The sequence below is a fragment of the Coregonus clupeaformis genome, chromosome 10, assembly GCF_020615455.1.
Source record: "Coregonus clupeaformis isolate EN_2021a chromosome 10, ASM2061545v1, whole genome shotgun sequence".
In the NCBI taxonomy this organism is placed as follows: Eukaryota; Metazoa; Chordata; class Actinopteri; order Salmoniformes; family Salmonidae; genus Coregonus; species Coregonus clupeaformis.
In genome coordinates this window covers 27,625,509-27,644,287 of record NC_059201.1, presented here as the reverse complement: position 1 = coordinate 27,644,287, position 18,779 = coordinate 27,625,509, and the positions used below count along the sequence as shown (strand labels likewise).

The 18,779-nt window shown below is 45.9% G+C and overlaps 1 protein-coding gene across 9 annotated transcripts in view; it reads left to right on the top strand.

Moving 5' to 3' along the window:
• LOC121575844 (membrane-associated guanylate kinase, WW and PDZ domain-containing protein 1-like) overlaps positions 1-18,779 on the top strand; it is a 196,256-nt gene that overhangs the window by 156,979 nt on the left and 20,498 nt on the right. For 8 of the 9 annotated variants that reach the window (XM_045222938.1, XM_045222937.1, XM_045222936.1 and 5 more), the window contains 5 exons: positions 9,192-9,223; positions 10,494-10,731; positions 13,266-13,357; positions 16,539-16,731; positions 18,306-18,620. In XM_045222938.1, coding sequence (XP_045078873.1) covers positions 9,192-9,223; positions 10,494-10,731; positions 13,266-13,357; positions 16,539-16,731; positions 18,306-18,620 — 870 coding nt within the window. The remainder of the gene's footprint in view (positions 1-9,191; positions 9,224-10,493; positions 10,732-13,265; positions 13,358-16,538; positions 16,732-18,305; positions 18,621-18,779) is intronic. The other variant, XM_045222933.1, reaches the window with a different exon arrangement.

The following is an 18,779-nucleotide window of genomic DNA, read 5'->3' as shown; positions in this document are numbered from 1 at the left end:
AACTGTAAAGTTTGGTGGAGGAGGAATAATGGTCTGGGGCTGTTTTTCATGGTTCGGGCTAGGCCCCTTAGTTCCAGTGAAGGGGAATGTTAATGCTACAGCATACAATGGCATTCTAGACGATTTTGTGCTTCCAACTTTGTGGCAACAGTAGGGGGGAGGACCCTTTCCTGTTTTAGCATGACAATGCCCCGTGCACAAAGTGAGGTCCATACAGAAATGGTTTGTTGAGATTGGTGTGGAAGAACTTGACTGGCCTGCACAGAGCCCTGACCTCAACCCTATCGAACACCTTTGGGATGAATTGGAACACCGACTGCGAGCCAGGCCTAATTGCCCAACATCAGTGTACAACCTCACTAATGCTCTTTTGGCTGAATGGAATCAAGTTCCCGCAGCAATGTTCCAACATCTAGTGGAAAGCCTTCCCAGAAGAGTGGAGGCTGTTATAGCAGCAAAGGGGGGACCAACTCCATATTGATGCACATGATTTTGGAATGAGATGTTTGACGAGCAGGTGTCCATATACTTTTAGTCATGTAGTGTATGTCAAAAATATAATGGACCTCTACACTCGGCCAGTTTTTTAGGTACACCCATCTAGTACCGGATCGGACCCCCCTTTGCCTCCAAACAGCCTGAATACTTCGGGGCATTCTACATGGTGTCGGAAACGTTCCACAGGGATGTTGGTCCATGCTGACGAGATGGCATCACTCAGTTGCTGCAGATTGGACGGTGGCATATTCATGCTGCGAACAGCCCGTTCAATCTCATCCCAAAGATGCTCTATTGGGTAGAGGTCTGGGGACTGTGCAGGCCACTCAAGTAAACTAAACTCGCTGTCATGTTCCAGGCGACGTCTTTTCACTCCTCAATTGTCCAGTGTTTGTGATCGCGTGCTCATTAGAGCCGCTTCTTCTTGTCTTTAGCTGATAGGAGTGGAAACCGGTGTGGTCGTCTGCTGCAATAGCCCATCCGTGACAAGGATCAAGGAGTTGTGCGTTCCGAGATGCTGTTCTGCACACCACTGTTGTACTGCACCAATATTTGTCAGTTTGTGGCCCGCCTGTTAGCTTGCATGATTCTTGCCATTCTCGTTCGACCTCTCATCAGCAAGCTGTTTTCGCCCACAGGACTGCCGCTGACTAGATGGTTTTTGTTCATCACACATTCTTTGGTAAACCCTAGACACTGTTGTGCGTGAAAAGCCCAGGAGGGTGGCCATTTCTGAGATACTGGATCCATCGCACCTGGCACCAACGATCACCAACTTTAAAGTCGCTTAGGCCACTCGTTTTGCCCATTCTAACGTTCAATCAAACAGTAATTGAATGCCTCGATGCCTGTCTGCCTGCTGTATATAGCAAGCCACGGCCACGTGACTCACTGTCTGTAGGAGCGATCCATTTTTGTGAACGGGGTGGTGTACCTAAGAAACTTGGCCGGTGAGTGTATATTTTTTAATAAGATCATCTTTGAGAACTAACAATCACCAACATAAAAACTAGACAGTCAGGGAGAATCTAAAATTCCAAAGATGATGCATTCAGGAGTATTATTGTCATGGCATGGGGCCTCCATTGTTTTGTTATAATGTTTGAGTCACTCATATACAGTGAGGGAAAAAAGTATTTGATCCCCTGCTGATTTTGTACGTTTGCCCACTGACAAAGAAATGATCAGTCTATAATTTTAATGGTAGGTTTATTTGAACAGTGAGAGACAGAATTATACCAAAAAATCCAGAAAAACGCATGTCAAAAATGTTACAAATTGATTTGCATTTTAATGAGGGGAATAAGTATTTGACCCCCTCTCAATCAGAAAGATTTCTGGCTCCCAGGTGTCTTTTTTACAGGTAACGAGCTGAGATTAGGAGCACACTCTTAAAGGGAGTGCTCCTAATCTCAGTTTGTTACCTGTATAAAAGACACCTGTCCACAGAAGCAATCAATCAATCAGATTCCAAACTCTCCACCATGGCCAAGACAAAGAGCTCTCCAAGGATGTCAGGGACAAGATTGTAGACCTACACAAGGCTGGAATTGGCTACAAGACCATCGCCAAGCAGCTTGGTGAGAAGGTGACAACAGTTGGTGCGATTATTCGCAAATGGAAGAAACACAAAAGACCTGTCAATCTCCCTCGGCCTGGGGCTCCATTCAAGATCTCACCTCGTGAAGTTGCAATGATCATGAGAACGGTGAGGATTCAGCCCAGAACTACACGGGAGGATCTTGTCAATGATCTCAAGGCAGCTGGGACCATAGTCACCAAGAAAACAATTGGTAACACACTACGCCATGAAGGACTGAAATCCTGCAGTGCCCGCAAGGTCCCCCTGCTCAAGAAAGCACATATACAGGCCCGTCTGAAGTTTGCCAATGAACATCTGAATGATTCAGAGGAGAACTGGGTGAAAGGGTTGTTGTCAGATGAGACCAAAATCGAGCTCTTTGGCATCAACTCAACTCGCCGTGTTTGGAGGAGGAGGAATGCTGCCTATGACCCCAAGAACACCATCCCCACCGTCAAACATGGAGGTAGAAACATTATGTTTTGGGAGTGTTTTTCTGCTAAGGGGACAGGACAACTTCACTGCATCAAAGGGACGATGGATTGGGCCATGTACCGTCAAATCTTGGGTGAGAACCTCCTTCCCTCAGCCAGGGCATTGAAAATGGGTCATGGATGGGTATTCCAGCATGACAATGACCCAAAACACACGGCCAAGGCAACAAAGGAGTGGCTCAAGAAGAAGCACATTAAGGTCCTGGAGTGGCCTAGCCAGTCTCCAGACCTTCATCCCATAGAAAATCTGTGGAGGAGCTGAAGGTTCGAGTTGCCAAACGTCAGCCTCGAAACCTTAATGACTTGGAGAAGATCTGCAAAGAGGAGTGGGACAAAATCCCTCCTGAGATGGGTGCAAACCTGGTGGCCAACTACAAGAAACGTCTGACCTCTGTGATTGCCAACAAGGGTTTTGCCACCAAGTACTAAGTCATGTTTTGCAGAGGTGTCAAATACGTATTTCCCTCATTAAAATGCAAATCATTTTATAACATTCTTGACTAACATTTTTTTGTTTTTTATTCTGTCTCTCACTGTTCAAATAAACCTACCATTAAAATTATAGACTGATCATTTCTTTGTCAGTGGGCAAACATACAACATCAGCAGGGGATCAAATACTTTTTTCCCTCACTGTAGCATTAGAACATGGCAAAATGTGTAGAATTGCAGGATTTTTTTTTCTTGGCACATGGAAAAATTGCAGGAAATATAGCTTTAAAACACCAACATTTTGTCTGCGTCCCAGAGTAAAATGATTAGTCGGTGACCGAGTCATTGGCCATGCCCACTGCCACGCCCACCTAAGCTCCATTTTGATCCAGGAAAAAAATCCTGATTACCATGTTGCAGCAGTGTGTAGGAGAGAGATGCCTAGATGTGAGAAGTGTGCAGGAAGGCATGAGATGAAGGAATGTGTGGTATCGGTGGAGAAAGTTATGTGTGTTAGTTGTGGGGGTTCCCATGGGCCTGGAGATCGGAGGTGTCCGGTGAGAGAAAGGCAGTTTGAGGTTGCCAGGGTTAGAGTTGTACAGAAAGTGTCGTATGCCAAAGCAGTGAAGAGAATGGTAGAGGAAGATGAGTACAGGGTGAGAGATCCTGAGAGGATTCCTTTGAGTAGGCAGAGACCAAGACAGCGTGACGGGAAGAATATGTGCTTCAGTAAGGTGGGCTTTTTAGCATTTATAGCCATGGTTGTCAATTGTACTGCAGAAATGGATCGAAAGTCACCGAAAATAGAAGTTGTGGTGGCAGCGGCAGAGAAGTACCTGGGATTGCGAGGATTTACTGCAGAACAACTGCAGGGGGTGTTAAGTGGTAGTGTTATGTCCTCTCAGACCATTGGTCTGGAGTAAGACTAGATAGGGTTAAATAGTGGAATGGGGTGGTGTTTTTTTTTTAGAGAGGGCTATTAGTTGGCAGGGCAATTTTCCCTTTTCCCAATTTTGTATTACCGTATCAAAGAATTTAATGTAGATAGGCTGTGAATGGCCTCAGACACCAGTGCAGTAGTTGGTGGTATATGCACCTAAAAGTTGGATGCGATCCGTCAACCAAATCCCAAAGAAGAACCCTGATTTACCTATATATCCACTACTACGCTGTTGCTTTCTGCGATTGGTCTGAAGCAAAATGACCAATGAAGTCTACACCTGCAGATGCTGTTGCAGATGCTGTTGTCTATGTTTTTGGGATGTTTTGTGTCTCATTAAGAGGGTTCTAAGATCACTAATGTCCAACAAGGCTAATATTCTAGCCAATACTTCTCTTTCCTCTGTGTCTTCTCCCTGCGCTTTATGTGCCGTGGAGAGTGATGGACTGTTCCTCTCCGACAGAACAGAGTGTAAGACAGTTGTTTCTGCTCAGCGTTGGGTTGTTGTAGAAGAGCAGCCATAGGAAGGAGACATCTCTTATCTCCACTCTGCTGTAGATGTTCTGCTGCTTAGAGTGGAGTGCAGACTTTGTAAACGCTGCTCCTGTCACATTAACACAGTTCAGTGTCTTCTGACAAGACACAAACACACCCAACCTGAGATAAACGGCAACGATGGGGTCACACAGACAAAAGGAATTGATTTAATGTAAGGGCTGGATGCTGCACCTTTTTGCACGCTTTGCATAAAAATTAGCTGACTTCACATTCAGGGCTGATAACGAACGGCATTGCAGAGAAATTTTAGAGAAATGCAATGATCAAGGAATAAAGTGGCAGCAGCTTGGCGACACAATGCGTCCAAATTCCGCCACAGCGCTTTTGGGCGACTGGCTTTGTTTATGGGTGAGTCACAGTCACTGGCGTAACAAGGACAAGGTGAGTCCCCCTCCTCCTTCTCCCCCTCCTCCCTGTCTCTTCACACCAGCCATCTTGCCTTCCTTTGTTTCCATGACAATACTGTGCAGCACTCTGCAGTGGGGCTCCTCTACCGGTGGGTGGTGTGTGTGTGTGTGTGTGTGTGTGTGTGGGTAGGTAGGGAGTGGGTCACCACTCATCCTATTCTCTCTAAATGCCAGGAGGGACAGGACTGACAAAAGGACAAAACCACTTCCAATTGTCATTTCTGCTCAGCATCGTAAGCTACTGCATAAGCCTCTCACAGACAAAACATGGAAACATTGTATTACTGCAACACAGGATGCTTTCTCTTTCCTGTGGGTGTGTGATTAAAAGACCAGGTTGCTAACATCTGCACCTTTTCCTGGTCACCTTTGCCATTTCACAAGACTGGAGTTGCACCTACAGTGAAGAGAACAAGTATTTGATACACTGCCGATTTTGCAGGTTTTCCTACTTACAAAGCATGTAGAGGTCTGTAATTTTTATCATAGGTACACTTCAACTGTGAGAGATGGAATCTAAAACAAAAATCCAGAAAATCACATTGTATGATTTTTAAGTAATTAATTTTGCATTTTATTGCATGACATAAGTATTTGATCACCTACCAACCAGTAAGAATTCCGGCTCTCACATACCTGTTAGTTTTTCTTTAAGAAGCCCTCCTGTTCTCCACTCATTACCTGTATTAACTGCACCTGTTTGAACTCGTTACCTGTATAAAAGACACCTGTCCACACACTCAATCAAACAGACTCCAACCTCTCCACAATGGCCAAGACCAGAGAGCTGTGTAAGGACATCAGGGATAAAATTGTAGACCTGCACAAGGCTGGGATGGGCTACAGGACAATAGGCAAGCAGCTTGGTGAGAAGGCAACAACTGTTGGCGCAATTATTAGAAAATGGAAGAAGTTCAAGACGGTCAATCACCCACGGTCTGGGGCTCCATGCAAGATCTCACCTCGTGGGGCATCAATGATCATGAGGAAGGTGAGGGATCAGCCCAGAACTACACGGCAGGACCTGGTCAATGACCTGAAGAGAGCTGGGACCACAGTCTCAAAGAAAACCTTTAGTAACACACTACGCCGTCATGGATTAAAATCCTGCAGCGCACGCAAGGTCCCCCTGCTCAAGCCAGCACATGTCCAGGCCCGTCTGAAGTTTGCCAATGACCATCTGGATGATCCAGAGGAGGAATGGGAGAAGGTCATGTGGTCTGATGAGACAAAAATAGAGCTTTTTGGTCTAAACTCCACTCGCCGTGTTTGGAGGAAGAAGAAGGATGAGTACAACCCCAAGAACACCATCCCAACCGTGAAGCATGGAGGTGGAAACATCATTCTTTGGGGATGCTTTTCTGCAAAGGGGACAGGACGACTGCACCGTATTGAGGGGAGGATGGATGGGGCCATGTATCGCGAGATCTTGGCCAACAACCTCCTTCCCTCAGTAAGAGCATTGAAGATGGGTCGTGGCTGGGTCTTCCAGCATGACAACGACCCGAAACACACAGCCAGGGCAACTAAGGAGTGGCTCCGTAAGAAGCATCTCAAGGTCCTAGAGTGGCCTAGCCAGTCTCCAGACCTGAACCCAATAGAAAATCTTTGGAGGGAGCTGAAAGTCCGTATTGCCCAGCGACAGCCCCGAAACCTGAAGGATCTGGAGAAGGTCTGTATGGAGGAGTGGGCCAAAATCCCTGCTGCAGTGTGTGCAAACCTGGTCAAGACCTACAGGAAACGTATGATCTCTGTAATTGCAAACAAAGGTTTCTGTACCAAATATTAAGTTCTGCTTTTCTGATGTATCAAATACTTATGTCATGCAATAAAATGCAAATTAATTACTTAAAAATCATAGAATGTGATGTTCTGGATTTTTGTTTTAGATTCCGTCTCTCAGAGTTGAAGTGTACATATGTTAAAAATTACAGACCTCTACATGCTTTGTAAATAGGAAAACCTGCAAAATCGGCAGTGTATCAAATACTTGTTCTCACCACTGTATGTCACTTTCAATCCCATCTCCTATCCATTCGTGCCCCTGGGTAAATAAATCCCTGCATTGGTCATAATAATGGACATAATAATCTCCTCAGTGATGGTCTCTGTTTATCAACCGATGTGGCCAGCACCCTCTGACTGAACGGAGCAGCCTCTCTCTGTGGGGGAATCAACATAGTGACCACTACAACCTTCATGAGGGCAGAGGGCTTCAACTGAAGTGGCATTATGGCATCAACAAAATGTCAAATTAATAAATGACATGTTGCGGTAGTTTATAAATAGAAGGCATGCTGTTTCAGCTGAAAACAACCATGGCTGATCATTAACCTAAGTCCTTATGTTAAACAGGGCTGTGTTTTCTCTCTCCTGCTCAGTCCATCAGTGTGAGAACCAGCCATGCGTGTCGCCCTGTGTGTAATTAAGAGATGGGGGGAGGATGATGCTGTACACTGCATCAATAAGACACCCCTAACCTGTCTCTGTGTCTGACTCCTGGGCAGGCTATACATTCGATCATTATTCCCAAGGTCTGTTGAAGCTCAGTGCTGCTATTTCAGGAACTGTATGGCTTCCCCTCCCAATCCTCTGGTATTTTTAGAGTGATGTCAGCTACAGTAAATAATAGTGTAAATAATTTGAGGAGAGGGCTGAGAGAGGGTGAGAAGGAAGGGATGGTGTGGGGGAAGGTTGAGGGGAGATGAGATGGAAAGAAAAGGCTGCTCTGCTGCAGAGTATTTGAAGTTTTAATGACCATCCAGAGTAGCCAATGTGACATCGTGCAACAGACTGACAGACTACAGAGGCAGATTATATGTAATACACAGGATAATCAAGAACAAACACACAGACTGGGCTGGGGGTCAAATGGGGTTCAGGGATTGGAGTCGGGGGTGGCTGTGATATGCTGGGAATCGAGGGGTATAGTGGAGGGGAGCAGGTAGAGATTTGTTTAGATGAGCAGAGTAGGGATCGGGGAACATGCTGTAGAGGTGGCTGGACTGTGGACCACATTTCAGTGGCTGTTGAATACAGATGTTGAGGGGATAAGAGCCATAAGGAACTGCCTACTCCATTCCAATCCCCCAGATCTCCCTAAAGGATTGACACAGAATACTGTCAGGATCAGAGCTACATGCTCCCTCCAATCCAATCCTGGCTCTTACACACTGAATACATACCATTATGCACGTGTACACACACACACCCTGTTGCTGTGGCATCGTGCAGCTGTTTTTCACCCTGTGCAGAAGGGGGAGGAAGAAGTTAGGCCCTCCGAGGATCTAGGCTATGTTTCCATTTTAGTCTCCCATTACTCTCTGTTTGTGTTCATGTTTGAGGCTCTAATGATATTCCTGTCAGTGTGGGTCTCTATTAATATATGAACATATAATTTATGCAGGCCCTGCCTGTCAGAGTCTGCCTCCGATTGATGAGAGAGGAATGGAAAGAGCGGAGTGTGTGTGTGCATGCGTGTTTGTGTGTGTGCATGCATGTTTACTAGCATGTGGGTGAAGGGGAGGGATGGTGAGGGGGGGAAATCAAGATAGAGGGAGGGAGGTAGAGTGATGCACAGCAAATAGAGGAGGGGGAGGGGGGAAAAGAGCAGTTGGAGAGAAAAGTGAGCGCTAGAGAGAGAGAGAGAGAGAGAGAGAGACCGGAGAAGAGCGGTGTGACTGTCTCTAGATGCTGGAGCCTTCATCAGCCGAGCGGCGTGCTGAACGGACACAGGAAGATGGTCTCAGTAAGAGGGGAACTGACGGTTGCCTATAATTTAATGTTCAGTATCTTGGACTCCTTCTCCATGGGTATGAGAGTTGAGTTAGCTCAGAACTGCCTCTCTCTCTTTCTACCCCTTTGTCTGTCTGTCTGTCTGTCTGTCTCTCTCTCTCTCTCTCACACTCTTTTGTTCTTTCTGACAGTGGGTTAGGCAGGGTCTAGTGAGCGGAGCGCTTGGTTAGCCCTTGGGGTTGTCCCCTCTTCCGCTGCAGCAGTCAGCTGCCTGCTAATGCAGATAGATCGTGCTGCCCCCTTTAACACAGCGCGTGGGAGCGTGGATGTGAGGGAACGAGGCAGAGAAAGAGAGGGAGAAGATAACTTGAGCAGGCGAGCACTGCTGCACCAATGGAGTCCCTGTTTGGAGTTCCCCATCTTCTCAACACTGTTTGTTTCTTCTTTTTTACCTGTGGTGAAGGTAAAATATTTTTGTGTCGTTAACCATTTTTATCTCTCTTTCACTTTTGTCTCTTCATTTTGATCTGGATATTGCTTCCCAGGGGTGGCACCTGCAAAGAAGAGCCCAAGGCTGGTGAGTACCGATATGATCTATATCTCCCCCATCCTACCATCCATCCCTCTCTCTCCACTCTCCTGTGTGGAGTGCTAATTTTGATTGGTGTGGAGCATCACAGAGCGGTGAGGGATTTTCTCTGTCAGGACTCTCGATGTGTTTTGGTCCTGATGAGAGCTTTGATGCCCCGTGCGCTGGGTCGGAATAATGTGCCGACTGATCATGTTATGCTAGGTGGGTGATAATGTTGTGTTGGGTGAAAGTATTTTTGCTGCTTGATAATGTTGATCCATTGGTAGGCAGAGCAAGGCTGCTCCTGGATTTGTTTTCATTCTCTATGCCATGCTCTTGTGTTCTCTTGGCTTAATGAATTCTAGGGAAATAGACTAGTGCATTAGGCCAGCCTTGAGGAAAATATAAAGCAGGGTGATTCTAGTAGACATTTTAGACCTGCCGAATTGACACGAATTAAATACAAATATTGTGTTATTATTCTGATGACTAGTTTAACCTTTGGTCTACCCTGATTGGAGAAACGTTCCAAGCTTGTGGTCCAAGTGTAGGGTTGATGTTTGAGAATGGCCCAGCTCTTCTTCGTATTTCTGTGCCCCATGTAGAGTATGGAGAAGTCATGTGATGGCTAGAGACTGGACCACTGTCAGTCTATGTTACCCTCTCCCTGTATCTCTTGGGGGGAAGCTGCATGTGTGCTCTCTCTGTGTTGTATGGTGGAGGAATGTGTGCTGCATGCTGTGTTTTCCCCTCCTAGATGTATTCTCCCTTCAGTGAAACACCCTCCTCACTGCTATGTGCACTGAATGTCTCCTCATGCATCGGGCAATAGGGCTTGCCATTAATGTATTCAGCTCTGTGTTCAACAAAAGGAATAAACTATGTACTTTTGTCAGCCGAGCTCTGTTTGTGTGACTTTATTTCTCTATGTGAAACTACAGTGAATTTTTCACTTTCTCAAAAATACATCTCATGAACAAATCTGCTTGATTATGCTTTGGGTATTGTTAGAGAATGTGTTTCTGGTTGACATCACTGGCCTTGATTAAAGATGTGGTATTTTGTCTCACTTCATAATATGTTGTTAATGATTTCCCTTTCTCTTCACCACTCTATCCTACTCCTTCTATCCCTCTCCTTCTTACTTGATATCTCTCTTTCTGACCATCCATCTTTTCCTTCTCTACCTTTCTCTCCCAATCTCCCTCCTTCTCCCCATCTCCTTCCTTCTCCCCATCTTCCTCTTTCTCCCCCTCTCTCGCTCTCCTTCATACAGCAGTTAGTGAGGAAGGACAGTCAGAACAGTTCTGTGTCCAGCCACCGGAGTACCCACACTGACTCCCCTGTGCACACGTCCCTGGCCCCCCCTCTCAGCGAGAGTACCGCCCCTCCACCCCCCTCCCAGCCTCTGCCCGGCCTGCCTCCCCAGGACCCCCAGGCAGACGGGACCATTCACAGGAAACCGGACCCCTTCAAGATCTGGGCCCAGTCCAGGAGCATGTATGAAAGTAGGGGTAAGTATTTATTTTTGGTGCGAGGGTGCATGGGTGTTTGCTTGGGGGCTCCCCCTGTCCTGTTGGGTTGGTACTGCAATCTAGGGCTGGTGACCGGAGATAAGATTTTTACATTTACATTTTAGTCATTTAGCAGACGCTCTTATCCAGAGCGACTTACAGTTAGTGAATGCATACATTTTCATAACCTGCATGCATGTAAGTCATTTAACCTTTGAGAAGCATCAGTCCCCTAAAGTCAACATACTCATTGCCCAAAACATATTGTCTGAAAGTTTTCTGTTCTCTTTCAGTGTTTTGACCTAAAGTGGGTGTTAACTTGGTGGGTAAGGGATGTGAACTGTTTGCAGAGTATTGTGGCAGTTGGGTAGAAAAATGGTAGTGAGAGCAATAACAACAGACTCTAAGAAGAGTTGGTGCTAACCACACTCCTGATCTACTGAACCTTGACCATAGAGTGTGTTTCTCTCCTAGGAACACTGAAGAGAGAAGTCTTCCTACACACTGACAAAGTCTCTCTGTCCATGCTGCCTGCTTGGTACCTCGGCTCAATTACACTCCCTGTAGCCACTACATTACCACGCTACACTGCTCTTTAGAACAGCTCCAGACAAATGTGCATATAATTGGCGGTGGTGGTAGAGGACAGTGGCTCCCATATTTCCTGGTAATCTGGTGAGGCTAACGGGTGCTAGCCTCCTCAATTAACAGGAATATTACTCAGCCCCTGTCAGTCGCCCTCCGAGGAGTGGAGGCTTCCAGGGTCCAGAGGGTTCAACGCCTAATCATTTCTCTGGTGCTCCTGCTTTCATCAAGGTCTTTCATTATTTAGAGGCCTTAAAGGGAAAGGAGCTGGGTTCGGTACTGCCAGAGTTGGCTCCATGGATGGGTGTAGAATTCTAAAGGAACAAGGAACAAAAGGGGGGATTGTGTAGTCAGCTCAGCTTTATTCAGCACAGGGGGGGAGATGGGGAGGCAGTGTAGAGAGACAGAGTTGTATTACCAGGTGTAAATACACTGCTCTGGATAGAGGATTTGCTCAGACCCTGTTAAGGCCAGGTTTGGCCAGTGTGCAGATATCTCTGGGCATCATTACTGTTGTGATTGATAGATTCTGAAATCAAAGCCTGGGAGGGTTGAGGCTGTAAATGCACCATTTGGCGACCACTCTGTGAGCGTTTCCCAAACCAGAGCACAGCAGATTAGATGAGCTGGGAAGATTTGACCGTGCTTTATGTCCCCCCCCCCCCCATCTCCTTTTCCTGATCTTAAATTAATCTGCTTGTTCACCAGGGTCAGTCTGAGCTAGGGCAGAATGACTAACCTTTGTTTAGTATGGATCTGTTTCTAGACAGTTGTTTTCGAAGTTGAGCTGCTGTATTGATCTGATAAGCTGCCCAGTGGCTAGTTGGGGCCAACCCTTATGAACAAGAAGATTGAGACAGTTAGCCTGTGACCTGCCCATCTCAGCCCTACCCAGAGTCCCAGTGGGTAGAAAGAGAGCTAGCTAGCTTAAGACTGTGAGCTCTTCTGTTGACTCTGGAACAGATTGCAGCCAAGCTGGTCTCTTTCCCTCCTCCCCCTGCTGGCTGTTAGTGGCTTTAGCTGTTGAGGTCTGTACTGTAACATGGGGTATCCCTTGGGAGGCTGAACGCATGGACACACACACAAGCACACACACACACACACACACACACAGACACACACACACACACACACACAGACACACACACACACACAGCTCCAGGCTGTTGCTTGAACCCTGTTCCCCTGTGGTCTGCCCACCTCAAGTGTTACATGAACCATAAGCTGTCAGTCGCTGCAGTGCACCACTACATAGCAACATGGTGCCTCTGACAGCTCCAGTATTGGGCTGGCACCCCCTTCCCTCCTGCTCAGATCTCCTCCAGGCAGCCAGGGGTTCCTGTCTGAGCCTGAGGAGCAGCACTGCTATGGAGAGACTGGTGAGGGTTGCTCCCAGTCCAGTTCCCTGTTACCTACCTACCTACCGAGGTTGATGAGACAAAGTAAAGAAGGATTTTGTCTTCAAAGACATCTGAAAGGATAGTATTCAAAGAAATCCTAATTATACAACTTTGATAAAGTACTTACTTAGGGGATTCTCTCGGCCCTTTCCTCTCTTGCTTTGAATGGAGTTAAACAATTATTTTGGGAGTATCTTGGAATATATCTATTTTCTTTTGATAGAACGTTATTAGATATTTACACATTCCGCAGGGTAATGTTTTTACTCAGTATTATCTGGCTATAGAGGAAGAGGCAGTGGTGTAGTGTAGAGGCTACAGTAAGAGGCTGAGAGAGGCATGGACCACTGACCTGATTCACAAGGAGCCGCAGGTGTGCTGTGTGCTCATTAAGGCCATGACATCTTCAGCTCCCCCCCTCCATCTCCTCCAGCCCTCTGCCTCCACTCTCCTCTGAGAGGAACAGGGGGAGGGGTTACACTGTGTGGGTTCTGATGTAATGATCCAGGATGTAGTGATCGATGCTGATGGATGGTTCTCTGGTTGCAGTGCCTGACTTTCAGGAGCAGGACATCTTCCTGTGGAGAAAGGACACAGGCTACGGGTTCAGGATCCTGGGAGGGAACGAGCCAGGAGAACCGGTGAGTTGGAGGATTCAACCACACACCAACATCACTGCTCAGTGTATATATATATATCTATCCTCTCAGGAGGTTTTATTTTTAATTCAGTTGAAACGATTCAGACCCCTTAACTTTTTCCAAATTTTGTTACGTTACAGCCTTATTCTAAAATGTTGTAATAGTTGTTTTCCCTCATACAGTGCCTTCGGAAAGTATTCAGACCCCTTGACTTTTTCCACATGTTACGTTACAGCCTTATTCTAACATTTTCTAAATAGTTTTTTTCCCTCATCAATCTACACAAAATACCCTATAATGACAAAGCATAAAATATATAACATTTTGCTAATTTATTGAAAATAAAAAACTGAAATATTACAGTTACATAAGTATTCAGACCCTTTACTCAGTACTTTGTTGAAGCACCTTTGGCAGCGATTACAGCATCGAGTCTTCTTGGGTATGACGCTACAAGCTTGGCACACCTGTATTTGGGGAGTTTCTTCTATTCTTCTCTGCAGATCCTCTCAAGCTCTGTCAGGTTGGACAGGGAGCGTTGCTGCACGGCTATTTTCAGGTCTCTCCAGAGATGTTCGATTGGGTTCAAGTCTGGGCTCTGGTTGGACCACTCAAGGACATTCAGAGACTTGTCCCGAAGCCACTCCTGCGTTGTCTTGGCTGTGTGCTTAGGGTCATTGTCCTGTTGGAAGGTGAACCTTCGCCCTAGTCTGAGGTCCTGAGCGCTCTGGAGCAGGTTTTCATCAAGGATCTCTCTGTACTTTACTCCATTCATCTTTTAATCTTTTAATTTGTAATACATTTGCAAAACTTTCAAAAAATATTGTTTTTGCTTTGTCATTATGGGGTATTGTGTGTAGATTGCTGAGATTTATTTATTTTGTAATCCATTTCAGAATAAGGCTGTAACGTAAAAACATTTAGAAAAAGTAAATGGGTCTGAATACTTTTCCGAAGGCACTGTAAGTTATTAATCATGGCTTGGACACTTATTATGCGAGTTCTCAGTTTATTAGCACATACAGTACCAGTCTAAAGTTTGGACACACCTACTCATTCCAGGGTTTTTCTTTATTTTTACTATTTTCTACATTGTAGAATAATAGTGAAGACATCAAAACTATGAAATAACACAAATGGAATCATGTAGTAACCAAAAAAGTGTTAAACAAATCAAAATATATTTTATATTTGAGATTCTTCAAATAGCCACCCTTTGCCTTGATGACAGCTTTGCACACTCTCAGCATTCTCTCAACCAGCTTCACCTGGAATGCTTTTCCAACAGTCTTGAAGGTGTTCCCACATATGCTGAGCACTTGTTGGCTGCTTTTCCTTCACTCTGCCGTCCGACTCATCCCAAACCATCTCAATTGGGTTGAGGTCGGGGGATTGTGGAGGCCAGGTCATCTGATGCAGCGCTCCATCACTCTCCTTCTTGGTAAAATAGCCCTTACACAGCCTGGAGGTGTGTTGTGTCATTGTCCTGTTGAAAAACAAATGATAGTCCCACTAAGCCCAATCCAGATGGCATATCGCTGCTGAATGCTGTGATAGCCATGCTGGTTAAGTGTGCCTTGAACTCTAAATATATCACAGACAGTGTTACCAGCAAAGCACCCCCACACCATAAGACCTCCTCCTCCATGCTTTACAGTGGGAAATACACATGCAGAGATCATCCGTTCACCCACACTACGTCTGACAAGGACACAGCGGTTGGAACCAAAAATCTCCAATTTGTACTCCAGATCAAAGGACAAAATTCCACCGGTCTAATGTCCATTGCTCGTGTTTCTTGGCCCAAGCAGGTTTCTTCTTCTTATTGGTGTCCTTTAGTAGTGTTTTTTTTGCAGCAATTTGACCATGAAGGCCTGATTCACACAGTCCCCTCTGAACAGTTGATGTTGAGATGTGTCTGTTACTTGAACTCTGTGAAGCATTTCTTTGGGCTGTAATTTCTGAGGCTGGTAACTCTAATGAACTTATCCTCTGCAGCAGAGGTAACTCTGGGTCTTCCTTTCCTGTGGCGGTCCTCATGAGATCCAGTTCCATCATAGCGCTTGATGGTTTTTGCAATTGCACTTGAAGAAACGTTCAAAGTTCTTGACATTTTCCGTGTTGACTGACCTTCATGTCTTAAAGTAATGATCGACTGTCATTTCTCTTTGCTTATTTGCGCTGTTCTTGCCATAATATGGACTTGGTCTTTTACCAAATAGGGCTATTTTCTGTATACCTCCCTACCTTGTCACAACACAACTGATTGGCTCAAACGCATTAAGAAGGAAAGAAATTCCACAAATTAACTTTTAAGAAGTCACACCTGTTAATTGAAATGCATTCCAGGTGACTCCCTCATGAAGCTGGTTGAGAGAATGCCAAGAGTGTGCAAAGCTGTCATCAAGGCAAAGGGTGGCTATTTGAAGAATCTCGAATATAAAATATTTGTTTAACACTTTTTTTGGTTACTACATGATTCCATATGTGTTATTTCATAGTTTTGATGTCTTCACTATTATTCTACAATGTAAAAATAAAAACCTTGAATGAGTAGGTGTGTCCAAACTTTTGACTGGTAGTGTATATTTAGCATATTGTTAATATATTTACTATCTTTGTATGCCATATTTTACCAACCAATTGATGGTTATAAACGCCTCTGTTGAAGCCAGCTGAATCAACTTCAGCAGCAGTGTTGTTCTGTGTGTGGTGGTGGTGGTCTTGGCTCCTCTGTTTTTCATCTCCTTGCTGCAGTTTCAACCAGAGAGAAAAATATATATCATACCAATTTTATTTTATTTTAAAGAGGCCAAGTTGTTGGTTCTTGTAAGCTGGTCTTTACCGCTTTTGAGGAAGGAAAATAATGACACACAAGTGATTTAGACCAGCTGTGCAGCCAAGCGGAGAAAGAGGAGGAAGACGTACTAGCCAGCTTTCTAGCTGGACCAGGAGTAGTCTGAGTTACGGTGGTGCTGCTGGAAAGTGTTCTTACCTAAGAAAATCTTACCTAAGAGCTAGAGTGTTCCTCAACAACCGTTAATATCTCACCTTGATGTTCTTTTACCGTGTACTGTTGATTGACCAACAACCTCTCCTATCATCCCCCTCTTATGTCCTCACCTTTTCTCTTATTTTCTCTCCTTTTCTCCCCTTCCCTCCCATCCTCTCCTCTCCCCAGATCTACATAGGGCACATAGTGAAGTATGGGGCAGCGGACGAAGATGGGCGCCTGCGTTCGGGGGATGAGCTCATCTGTGTGGACGGCACGGCAGTGATGGGCAAATCTCACCAGCTGGTGGTACAGCTGATGCAGCAGGCCGCCAAGCAGGGCCACGTCAACCTCACCGTGCGACGCAAGACCGGCTACGGAGGTAAGGGAATGCAGCAGCTATTACACATGGACACTATGTTTTACTTAGACACGCTCTTATCCAGAGTGACTTGCAATGAACACCTTCAAATAACAGCTACATGATATGAGCATCAGGAGTGGTTTGTGTGAACTTGTCTTTCAACAGCAAGAGATGGAGAGAAATCTGTGGTAACAATGTTGTTTCATTCTATTTGAATGAGACAACGTAATTTGATACTGTCTGCCAGTAATTTTGCTAGTAATTCTGTGTTCTGTGCACAATGCTTAATGATAATAATCGAATCCTACGTAGAACATAATACGATAATCTTTCTCAGAATGATCCCATTTCAAGTATAGCACCAACAGAAGATGAGCAGCAGTCTGTCTAGTAGTACCATCAATAGCAGTCTGTGCAGTAGTACCATCAACAGCAGTCTGTCCAGTAGTACCATCAACAGCAGTATGTGCAGTAGTACCATCAACAGCAGTCTGTACAGGAGTGCCATCAACAGCAGTCTGTGCAGCACTACCATAAACAGCAGTCTGTCCAGTAGTACCATCAGCAGCAGTCTGTGAAGTAGGACCATCAGCAGCAGTCTGTGCAGTAGTACCATCAACAGCAGTCTGTGCAGTAGTACCATCAACAGAAGTCTGTGCAGTAGTACCATCAGCAGCAGTCTGTGCAGTAGTACCATCAACAGCAGTCTGTGCAGTAGTACCATCAGCAGCAGTCTGTGAAGTAGTACCATCAGCAGCAGTCTGTGCAGTAGTACCATCAACAGCAGTATGTGTAGTAGTACCATCAGCAGCATTCTGTGCAGTAGTACCATCAGCAGCAGTCTGTGCAGTAGTACCATCAACAGCAGTCTGTGCAGTAGTACCATCAGCAGCAGTCTGTGCAGTAGTACCATCAACAGCAGTATGTGCAGTAGTACCATCAACAGCAGTTTGTGCAGTAGTACCATCAACAGCAGTCTGTCCAGTAGGACCATCAGCAGCAGTCTGTGCTGTAACGTTGAGGCCATTCACTGCTCCTGGCTCCATTTGTCTTCATCAGAGCAGTGAAGGGCCTGAGGACAGGGCTGATATTTGTAGGGTCACCCCGCTGCTCTTTAACAGTCCATGTGTGTGTGGGAAAACGTTTGTCAGAGGCGCTCAACGCTTCCAGCCTGGCTCTGCCCTTCAGCAGGATAAATAAAGGTCCATAAACGTGATGAAGAGGTTTTTCCAACCTTCCCCCACGCCCTCCACATGCCAGCTTGCCTACCAGCCATTGATGAGAGTACCCAGACAGAGGGCACAATGGTCTGTCAGAGGGGCGATGCTCAGTATGAAGCACTGCTTCAATGCCAGGAAATAAGATGGGAACCTTCTGTTGTGATGCAATCCGGAAGCAATATCTTTAGATGTTTTGGGGAGGAATAGATCAAAGCCTGGCAGTTAGAGCAGCATGTTCCCTGTAGACCTTCTTCCTTCTACCGGTGAGATTATGCCTGGCTGCATGGGTAGAGAGGATTGTCCATGTTGGTAATAGTTTGCTTCTTGTCAGTCTGACAGAGTTAATATATTTTCTCTCCTCTACTTACTCAGTGTCTAAAGGGGAGGGCGAGGTGCCCCCGTCCCCAGCCTCGTCCCACCACAGCAGCACCCAGGCCCCCTCCCTGACTGAGGGGAAGCGGACCCCCCAGGGTAGCCAGAACTCCCTCAACACGGTCAGCTCTGGCAGCGGCTCCGGCAGCGGCTCCACCAGTGGCATCGGCAGCGGGGGCGGCGGGGGCTCAGGGAGTGCTGTGGTCAACACGGCCCTGCAGCCCTACGACGTGGAGATCCACCGCGGGGAGAACGAGGGCTTTGGATTCGTCATCGTCTCCTCCGTGTCCCGACCCGAGTCTGGCACCACCTTCGGTAAGACCCCCATGTCATCTCTACCTTACTGTACTTAAATATAGGTAACACATAGGCATGCACTGTAGACACACACACACACACACACTCAACCTTTCTCTTAATATACAGTAGAACATATTTTTCTAACTAATCACTGTTTGACTATTGGGTACTGTC